Source organism: Silene latifolia, chromosome 11, assembly GCF_048544455.1.
Source record: "Silene latifolia isolate original U9 population chromosome 11, ASM4854445v1, whole genome shotgun sequence".
Classification (NCBI taxonomy): domain Eukaryota; kingdom Viridiplantae; phylum Streptophyta; class Magnoliopsida; order Caryophyllales; family Caryophyllaceae; genus Silene; species Silene latifolia.
The window spans coordinates 166,979,165-166,990,697 of NC_133536.1; the positions used below are offsets into that span (position 1 = coordinate 166,979,165).

An 11,533-nucleotide genomic window follows, 5' to 3' on the forward strand; every position below is an offset into this window, starting at 1 on the left:
CACTTGAAGATTTGGGGCCATTATCTTATTTCCTCGGAATGGAAGTTACTCCTACCTCCACGGGTTTGCATCTAAATCAGACGAAGTATATTTCTGATATTCTCACTCGTTATAATATGTTTGATTGCTCTCCGTCTACTACTCCAATGTTGTCTCATTCACCCTTGGTTCGTGAAAATGCTCTTCCTATTCAGGATGAGAGTACCTATCGGGCAATAGTCGGTAGCTTACAATACTTATCTTTAACTCGACCTAATATTGCATTCCCGGTCATTAAACTTGCCCAGTTTCTCCAACACCCGACTGCTACTCACTGGTGTGCCTTAAAACGCCTGCTTCCATATCTTAATGGCACTCTCCATCATGGTATTCACTTGCTCAAAAATGCTCCATTCAACCTTCATGCTTATTGTGACGCGGATTTGGAAGGTGATAAAAATGATTATGTATCTACGACCGAATACATTTTTTTTATTGGGCAAAATCCTATATCTAAGTCATCGAGAAAGCAACGTGCTTCGTCACGATCATCTACCGAGGCCGAATTTCGTGCAATAGCAGATACAACCTCAAAACTGCTTTGGTATAAATCTCTCCTTTCTGAAATTGGCCTCAAGCTACCTTCATCTCCAACTATTTTTTGTGGCAATTTGGGAGCGACTAATTACTCGGCCAATCCAATATTTCACTCCCGAATGAAACATCCTGCCCATGATCAACTTGCAGACACAATCACGAAGCCATTGTCGAAGCCGCGATTTACGCTGCTAGCTTCCAAGATTTTCCTTAATTTTCGACCGTCCATCTTGCGGGAGTGTGTTAAGGATTGAAAATATAGTGACGGTATTATGAAGTCAAGTCAATGTGTGGTAGCTCCAAAACCCAGTCAATAGTCAGTTCCTATTCTTCGTCCTGGTTCCTCTATGTTTGTTTTCTTTGTCAAATGTATCCCTTACTTGTAACATGTATCTAGGAGTAGTTAGCATCCTACTTTCTGATCTTCCTTTGTATAATTAGATGGTCTTTGCAAATGTAAATCATTATTGCAAATTATATCAAACACTTTCATTCTCTACAAAAAAATCCTTCACAAAATAAAAATTTATGTAGCAAAATATGTTGTAATTGTTAAAGATAAAACAAATGATACACAAAATTAATCAACAATATCCTAATCTCATAACTTTGATATATATATATCAGTTATGTAATAATTCTCTTGTAATCATATACCTATGGTTGTGCTCATAGTCTCATGTAACTTAAGGCTTAAGCAATATTGTATAGGATGATTTTATATCACATTTGTATAAATACCCATATATGCACTCATGTAATTTACACATAATAATACAATACTTTTTTTTTTACATATTATCTGGATATCAATCGATTATAATACTACTTCTTGTCACTACCATCAACCTTTTTGACATTCCCATGGCTACATCTAACGCCCTTGTTCCCAACTCCAATGAAACCACGAAACCCCTCTTCTCCATTCACTTTCCCAGATGCACAAAACTCACCTCCAAAACATACCGAGCATGGCAATTTTAGATTACTCGCCTTCTCCAAGGCTACGACCTTTTCTCTTACCTCGATGTCACCTGCACTCCACATCATCGGCTCCTCTCTACATGTCAGATCCGCGATCATGCCGTAGTCCTCCAAAGTGACGCCGATCTCTCCAAAAGTCATATGAAAAGTCGAGGTCGTGTCCCAAAACCGATCAAGAAAGGCTCGAATCAGGCAAAGGTTGGCCCGAATATTCCTTTCCTTGATCTTTCTCCAAGCCCGCACCAAGATGCCGAAAGCTCCCTGCTCGATGATGGCCCGCTCCTCCTCCATCAGCTTCTCAAAAGCGTCCATCATCATCGTGTAGCTGAAAAAGGACCTCATGTGCCCCGCCTCCTGCATCAATTCAAGAGAAAGTTTTCTTAAGCATATCAAATGAACAAACAAGAAGTAAATGAATAAAAGAAATGATAAATGGAAGGCTCACCATACTCCTTGCCGTCCTGTACAACAAGTGGCTCTCTGCTGCCCAAATAAGATGTCGGCCATCCATTTCTTAGCCCACTCTACGCTCCTGCGAGCTGGTGGTCGCCTCGTCCCAGGTTGGCCCTCTGTGGGACCTCCTCCCTCTCCTCTAAGTCCTCCTCCATCGCCTGAACGGTAGAAGGCTCAACGTCAACGTCAGTCTCTCTGAAGTCTCTCCCCGACATATAAGGGATATCCTCTGCAATCAAAGCGATGTGAAGCGATAATAGAAGCATTTTCGAGCATCTTTTCGAGCATTTCGAGCATAAAAATGGCGTTTCTGGCCATCTTTGGCCACGCTTTGCAAAGTCTAACCACTCATGTGGTAAGATGGGTCAAGAATAGTTCAAGTCTAAGCCTAGTTGCGGGTTTGAGCCAAAAATTCAGCAGCATTTGGCAACAATATCAATTATGCCATATAAAAGTGTCCCGGAGGAGCTGTCACAAATAAAAAATACGACATGATAGCAAGTTTACCCATTACTCAAGGGTTCCATAATACCAAGTTTCATAAAAAATGTGTTAGTATAGGGCTATTTTCGAAGGGTTTTACTGTTCAGGAAAGAAACCGTCACATTTCGCCCTCAAATCCTTAATACTCAACGAAAATTAGAAAGGGATATATGGTTGTATTCCTAACATTGTCAATTATGTATTTCTAATGTTAATTTTACGAGGCAAATCCATTTGAGGCAAAAGCCCAAAATTTTCGAGTATATGGGTATTAAGAACCCTAATTTTTCGACCTAAAATCAAGCTAAAATGCGAATTAAATCAAGTGCAAGACACATAACTTGATTAGTCATGATTTATGACATGATTTGATCAAGTTTTTGACGGAATTTGGTTGGGTTTTGATAAAGGAATGAAGGATTTGTGCTTTTAAAATGAAAATAAAACACGACTAAAAGTCGGGTTTTTACCCAGACAGGGACGAGCTCGGGAAAGGACGCAGCACTAGCTGCGCCTCTTCCAAAGGTCGCAGCTCTTGCTGCACCTTTTCCTCAGCAGGTTTCCTTCAAAATTCGTTAAAAATCGTTATAAGTTTGTTATTTGTGGGCCCAGGCTTTGTGCGCCTCTTCCTCAACATATGGCTCCATTTTGGCGTTCAATTCGTCCAGATCAGCATTTTCTTCAACAAATTATAAGACAACCAGGACATTTTATTCCCTTCAACGGCGCTAATGACGTGTCGTTGTCGATACATTTTATTCTTTTCAGTGGCGCTAATGGCGTGTCGTTGTCGATACATTTTCTTCTCTTCAACGGCGCTAATGGCGTGTCATTGTCGATACCTTTTATTCTCTTCAGCGATGCTAATGGCGCACCGTTGTCAATCCCCATGAGAGTTTGATTGAGGACAGAGACAGGCAGATTCTCAAAGTCGTCAATTGTAATACCCCGTAATTTTATGATATGAATATATATTAAGTTTTGTAATTCGAATAATTACGAATAAATAATAATAGAGTTAATGGTATTAGTAATAATAGATGCAGAATAAGACGATAAATACAAAATAAAGATAGCATTGTTTATAAGCATTGGGCCGTGTATTTGGTATACCCAAATACATGAGTCGGGTTGTTATTCTGAGATACGAATAATAATAATAATAATAATAATAATAATAATAATAATAATAATAATAATAATAATAATAATAATAATAATAATAATAATAATAATAATAATAATAATAATAATAATAATAATAATAATAATAATAATAATAATAATAATAATAATAATAATAATAATAATGATGATGAATATTAATAATATTAATAATAATAATAATAATAATAATAATAATAATAGAATTTGCCATAAAACAAGTTATCGAATAAGGAAAGGATTCTCATACCTTCTCCTATATAAGAAGACCACCCTAAAGCTATATTCTCCATAATTATAACCTGAAAGTTTACATTAAAGAGAGAGAGGGAGATTAAGAAAGTATTGGTGACAGAATTAGCAAGCGTTAATTAATTCAAGGTAATAACTTCTATTCTCGTTTTTATTTTCTTATTAAGCTGAATGAACCGATCTTAAGATGCTTAGAAACTGACCCAAACCTTGACGGAATCAGACCAAACTTTGGGAAGTGGTACGTGGGATTGCAAACGTTGGTTTGGGTATGGTGGTGGTGTCAGGGAAGGCGTAGGGTGGTGGTGGCAGAAGGATCTTTGAGGGCTGTGGAGTTAGGTTTAAAACAGGGGCGCAGTGGACTTCCACCCAATTTGGACCCATAAACGGACATGACTTGACCTGGGCTTGGGTGGGATGCGACCTAGGCTGTGAGACGACCACCGTGGTGGTGTCTTGGTGGTCGGAGTTGGTGGTTCGTGTGGTGTTTGGTCGGAAAACGCGAAAACAGGGGAAGGTTATGGGTTTGTGACTGCGGTTAATTAAGACGATGTTTGTGGTGGTTCTGGGTGTGTCGAAGGGGAGTCAACACCATCACTGGAACCGCCATGAGCACGTGGTAGCAATGGTGGTGGCCAGTGGCGGCATGGGGACCTGTGGTGGTCGTGGTTGTTGTGTTTAGTGTAGGTTGTGATGTCGGGTTGTGTGGGGAAGTGTGGTTGTGTCGTGGGTGTTTGGTGGTGGTTATAGGACACAGTGGAGGTCAGTGATGTCTATAGTGTGGTGGTGGTTGTCGTAGTTAGTAGCTTGAACCCGGTGTTTGGATGTCGGGTTTTCGGTAATTGGTAATATTCGTGGTTGTTGTAAGGACGTGAGTAAGTGAGTTTTAAGGTCCGGTTGGGCTGGTGGTTGGTGGTTGTCGGGATACGTCGCGGTGCGGGCTAGGAGGTGGCTGGCTGTCTGGTGTTGCTAGGTGGCCGGTGGTGTCGTGTATGGTGGGTGTAAGGGAATGGGGTGCACAGGATAAAAACCGTGTATGGGGTTGCGTGTTTAAGGTTGTTGCGTGGATGTGACATGGGTATTGGGTTTTGAATTGTTTATTTATTAAGATGGGTTTTGATTTGGGTAATCGGGTCTTGACTTTAATAAATTAATAAATGGGTTTTCGTATTATAATTAAAACGGGATTAATTATACGAAATTATAACTAACGTTATTAATTAGTTAATCCATTTATAATTAATGGAATTATTTGAATATAGTATATAATAAGTAATTATTATTATTATTATTTGCATTAGGTGACGGTTTTATTAAGGAACTTTATTTGTTGATTGGATTGCATACTTGGGGTGCGCAATGGAAGTATTTGCTTGCCAGGTAGGATAACCTACTCAACTATATCTGTTTTCCCTGTTTAATACATGGATGTTATTGCAAAGATGATTGGTTTATGACTGCTTATTTAATTAAGTTAATTGAGTGATTAATATTGTTAGTTTTTGGAGTTGTGCATACTTTATACGATTATATTGTGGAATGGTTTATGAGAATTGGACGGCCCGAGGCATAGTCTCTGGTGGATAATGTGAGTGGTTATTGGACTGCTCCAGGCTTAGTCTTTTGTGGATAATGCGTATGGTTATTGGACTGCCCCAGGCTTAGTCTCTGGTGCATAACGTGTGTGATTAATTGGAAGGCCCAAGGCTTAATCTCTGGTGGATAACGTGGACAGTTGCTGTCGAGATGTGACATGTGAACAGTTGAGATTGGAATTTTGACAGTTGTGATAGATTGGTTGTTTTAATGTATTTTATCCTACTCAGCCTCGTGGTTGACTGTGTATTTGTGAACACCTGTGATGAACCATAATGGGGAGCATATTTGATAGGTACTAAAGATTAGCTGACTTGGGAGCATTGGGACGTGAGCTTGACTTCACTAGTACAAAAAATCCTATTGACATCGCCTTAGTTACATCATTTCTTAATAAAAATGATGTAATCTTTCATAATGGAGTTATTAACATTGGTTTAAAAATCAAAATGATGTTATTTATATTATATTAACATAGGTTATATGAAAACCGATGTTAATATATTGGCATTACATCAGTTTTCTTAAAACGGAGGTCATAACCGTTGACAATTATTTTAAGGGTCTTTAAAATACATCGGTTGAAACCGATGTCACTAAAACGAGTCCTTCATGCGACAAACACGTAATACTATCTACAGGCCTTTCAGTTACCCCATAATTCCCACGCAAAACCCTTCCTCCACGAAAAAACCTTTGCTTCCCACATAAATCCACGCACCCGTCATCGTCGCCTCCTCTTTATCCGGCCACCACAATCCTTATCTACCCGTCGTCACGCACACCTGCCGACCCCTCAATCAATTTCCTACTTTGACCCCGTATGATCTATTAATCACGTATGCCTGCATCCAAATTTTTCTTATTGTTTCTCCAATTATTTTGCAATTACATATGCTGTAGTGAATTATATGTGATAACTATTTGGTTACTTGTGTAATATGTGAAATCAATCTGAAGTTATTTGCGATTTTTAGAATTCAATATAGCGATTTAGGGCTCTGGTACTCCTGTTAATTGTTACGGAGTAATACCGTCTTATGCTACAATTAACACCGTCTTATGCTACTGCTGATGAAAACAATAATTTCCGATTGTTAGAATTCATTCCCTTGTTGTTACTGACAACATACTTGTTGTTGTTGCCGTGTGAAACTAGTTCTATGTATTTTGGGATTGATGCTCGTTTTTAGTGTTCATCCCCGCCAGTTTGTTAATGGTTCTGGTGTTTTTACAAGTCGGATAAGATATGCAGCTTTATGTTTGATTACTAGTACAAGTCGCCAGTATAATCTTGTGTCTATGCAATTGATTGATTAAATTAGTTGCTCAAGGGGCGGTAGTGATGCATATTGATGAAAAGCTCTAGAGTTCAATTGTAACAGTCATTCCTGAGTTCCGTACGCAAAACCGACTTTTTAAAGAATCTTGAGTGTATGATAGTTCTAACCTGCATTTTCCAAAACAGTGCCAGACCAAATTGTGATTAATGTATAGATAGCGAGAATAATATCACCATCCTCTTCTAATGAACTTTCAAGACATCTCAAAGGGAGTGAGGTGTAGCAAAAATAATCGAGGAGAAAACTGATTACCTATTCTTAGGTATCAATATTTCTATTTACTTTTTCTGAATTGTAATCTTTTTGCCTTGCACCATCAGTTAGCAACCTTAAACATGTATATATAGCAGATTGTAATCTAACTAAGCCAAAATAAGATCGACCGACAGAAACACACCGGTTCACTTTTGCCTCTTGCCTTGTTTATGATCAACTCATAGAAACTGTGTTGCTACAGAAACAAAAACACTAAATGGTGAGCCGTAACTCGTAAGCATAAGAAAAGGAAAAAAACACATACTATTTGAAAATTAAGCAACATATGATATAAAAAAGTATAGTACATGAGGTATGATCAGATCTTCTTTTACATAAAGAATATTTTCCACAGAAGTAGTTCGGACTTCATGAAAGTCAGGGGAAAGTTGTTGCTGCACTGCCCTCAGAAATGCCCCAATAGTATCTCCTTTGCGCACCTGCAGACTTGAGATGGCATTAAAGAAAATATTTGAAGATCAATGCAAATATTACAATATGTAGGACGCATAAAGAGGAAACTAGAAATTCACTAGCCTTTATCACTATCCGATGGCCTCTTCCATCCCAGTAACTATATGTAATCTGAAGAGGCGTGTCTGAAACACCAAATCAGGAAAGCAATGAGCAGAAGATATAGGGCAGTTGAGTTTGAAAGGACATTTTAAGAAATTGTATTTACTTTTAATCATTTCTTGCTCTATCACCCATTGTCTCTTCAGCCTCTCCCTTTCTTCATGTTCCTCAGCTTCTCTCTCACTTTGCATCATTTAAAACACTAATGTTACAAATTTAAATGCAAGACAGGCACCAGAATATACATTTAAAGTGAAGATGCAAGACCTGTCTGGCAAGAAGCTGGTTTCAACAGTGGGATTTATCCCACAACTATAAAATACTACTCCCTCCACTTTTTTTTGTTCACCCCATTTCTTTCTACACGCACATTAAGAAAAATTATTAAATAATGAAAAAGTAATAAAAGAGTTGTAAGTGGGGTGAAAAGAATGACGTGGACCGATTTAGAACAAATGAGGTGAAAATAGGAAAGTGGAGGGAGTATAAAATTGATGACGTGGACCGATTTGGAACAAATAGTTTCAAATGGGTACCAAAACGTGAAATAGTTTGTTAAATAGCCCTAACATGATAAAAAATTCAACATATCCTCTCACTCGGGTAGAATGATTGAATTGAGCGACAGTCAAACCACATGCAAAGCCTGTAACACTTATTTCCACGGCCTTGAAACCCATATTCTTAAGCCTGCCTCCGTCTCTTCCTTCCCAGCAGAGGCTTGAACTTTTGATACCCTAACCAAAAAAAATGTACACAAATTAAGTGGAAACTCCCAATTTCATCCCTCAACAATCTGAACCTTACAAGACCTGCAGGAAAGGGGCAGAGAGTATAGTAAACAACACAGCATAAGTTTCTTCCACTTCAATTATCATAGAAATCTTACTTCTGCTACTTTTTTTTCTTTTGTTTGATGCTTAAGACCATATCTCTGGCCTTCCTATGACATTCCATTGACTGTATTAATGGCTGCTAGTGATGGAAAATAAGGGTATAAAGAAATTTTTGAAAATATTTGTGCAAATTTGTTCACCTGATCTTGTCATCTTTAGGATGTTTGGACTTTTGTCCCTAATGATGTCAATTAGTTTTTGTAACTTGTCCAGTGTTTTGTTTTCTTATGTTTTTTTTAGTTATCACTTTTATTTTGAATAATTTTGAATAAAGGTTAAAACCATCCTTATTTACAGGCTTTCTCTCCACCAAAATTCTCTATTTCGACCTTACAAAGCTACTTGATTGCCACTTGAAGGTATGTATATCTTTATTCAATTTCAGTTTCTCGTTAAATGATGGTTAATTTTTATTACATGAAACAGTTTAGTGCATTTAATGTGATTATTATACATCATTGATGTAGATACCCATTCGTATGCGTGTTTATTAACTAGATTATGGACCGAAGTTGGATGTCTGGAAAGCGTGATTTTGTTTATATTGAACGACTAAAGGAGTTTCTTAGTTGTGCCGTCGAACATCAAAGTCTCAATGGAGATAATCAATTCGTAAGTCCGTGTACCTTATGTCAAAATCGTAAAAAGGTGAATTCTAGAGATGAATTGCAGGAACATTTAATTTTAAAAGGATTTAAAGCAGATTATAATGTGTGGATATGGCTGTTGGAAATCATATTTTAAATATCACATATTTTAGTTTAAAGTTTTAGTCATAAAAACTTAAGGATCTTATGCATGCAAAACAAATAAATAAGTGTAGAGGAAAACCGGTTCCTTACATTGAATATTTCGGTTCATGGGCACAAGTAAGGTCTCCTACCTTCACTTGTTCTTGAGAAATGATGAGTAATAGGATGATCCTCCAAAGACTTCAAGTATAGAAGCCACTCCTCTTGATTGCACCCAAGATTATCCCATATCTCTACTAAATAATATGTGCTAGATATTTGTTTAGTAGTTTACCTTAAAATTGATTACTAATACTCATATATTACACTAATAATATTAGTAATGTGATTTGAACAATTGAATCAAGATTTCTCAAGTTTTTTAGAGAAAAAGAAGGAGTAGAGAGAATAATGCATGTGAATATCTTTAACATGCATAAAGAGAATGAATTAGAGAACAAAAACCAAAGTCCCCTTGGGAGTGTTAAGGGTGTCACGGTTTTGGGGAGTAAAATGGACCAATATATGGTCCTTCCCTTTTTACTTTTGTTCTTATCTAAATGTATAGGTATGCTAGCTAGTTAGACTAGGTATGATTACAAGTATTTTATCTCATAAAATAAATCAACCACAATCCACTACTACTACCTTCATTTCGGTCCATATGTATAAAATGGACTACCATTTTATTTTGTCAATTTGTCATTTGTCACACAATATGTCACATGTAGTATTATACATGTTATTAATTAATTTAATGCATATTTATCACATAAATATCATTTTATGAATTAATTAAATTACATACAACAAATTGACTAGTAATACTTGATCACATAAATAAAATGGGTCATTTAATTATAATTCACAACATCTTGTAATTATAATTAACCATTCATTCTCATCTCTATTGTTTCACAAACAATAAACAATTTTAGTAACAAAGCATTTTATTACTAAAATAAATCTTATTTAATCTCATTACAATAAGATAATTATTCTCTCTCACAAATTGAATTGTTCAATTTTAAGGAATTGATTAACTTGTATTGTCATACAATTAATCAACTTTACAGATTAGGGCATCATCCTTTAGGTGTGACCTTAAGGGATCAACTGACCACCACCGTCCCACGACAGTAACGTCAAACTCTAGCAAGCCAGTCGTTACCGATTAATGTTGATCAGTTGACTATAAAATGAATCATCCCTTACGTATTCTGAAAAATGAGATTTAAACATGTGATCATCATGATCGACAATTGTGATCGCATTATTGTCGGAGACACACCAACAATCTCCCACTTGTCCTCGACAAGTGTGCGTCACCATTCTCTTGTCCTATTACTATCACCCACTCAATGCAAGGTGTCTTTCAGGTCGTACTTGCAAGTGATCATATCGAGAGTGGTTTCCTCGATCTGGAGAATAACTGATTTAACCGGAATTATCTACCATAGATACCTTCCGAGCGTGGCCACGCATTTCCAGTTCATTACTCCTCGAGTGGCCCTGAGATATTGTTTTAAACCTGACAAAGGGGTGGACAATTCCTATCGCACTATTCCCTTCGACTAGCCACATCCAACATAACCCAAAATATGCCCATTTGACCCCATTTACGAAGGTCGTAGTAACATAAATCAAAGCTAATATGAAACCGTGCTACCTTGGGAGAACAGTCTTTAGTCAAAAGAATCGACTCATTAGAATACTATAGTAGCTCTCGCCATGACTAGGCTTTATAAATTTGCCAGAACTCTATAAGCGGTCACTGCCCGACAGAGTGTTCCCAACAGTCTGCCTATGTGATCGACTAGTCATCTCACATGACTCTATGGCACTTGAACTTGCCATCAATCGCATCACACTCTAGTCACTTCGAGACGTCACCTCATAAAAGTGACTATGGGCAAATACTATGTTAATCTAGGTTCACTTTAACGGGGTTCAATATCGTCATACAACCCGTTTGGATGTAAAAAAGTATAATAAAAGAGTTTTAAAGTAAAACTCGAACGACAAATGTGATTATCACATATGAATAGTCAATGCCTGATTACTACTTCATATTCTATAATCCAGTTTGATCTTGAATGTAGTTGTTCATCTCAATTTAATTGAAATGACATGACTCATCATGTTAAGCCTATGAGAAGGCTTTGGTTAGTAGCTTTTATCAACTTCTTGTACCTTACTCAACCTTACTACATATTCGTTTTCC

The 11,533-nt window shown here is 37.1% G+C and overlaps 1 protein-coding gene across 1 annotated transcript; it reads right to left on the reverse strand.

Annotated features, from left to right (window-relative positions):
* Positions 1-2,084: 2,084 nt before the first annotated feature.
* Positions 2,085-7,873, reverse strand: LOC141614320 (protein XAP5 CIRCADIAN TIMEKEEPER-like). Its single transcript, XM_074433076.1, has 6 exons — positions 7,789-7,873; positions 7,644-7,705; positions 7,415-7,546; positions 7,249-7,302; positions 3,911-3,962; positions 2,085-2,242 (listed from the first exon to the last, which is right to left on the reverse strand). Exons 1-6 carry the CDS (start codon positions 7,871-7,873, stop codon positions 2,085-2,087), a joined length of 543 nt encoding a protein of 180 aa, XP_074289177.1.
* Between the last annotated feature and the right edge of the window lie 3,660 nt (positions 7,874-11,533).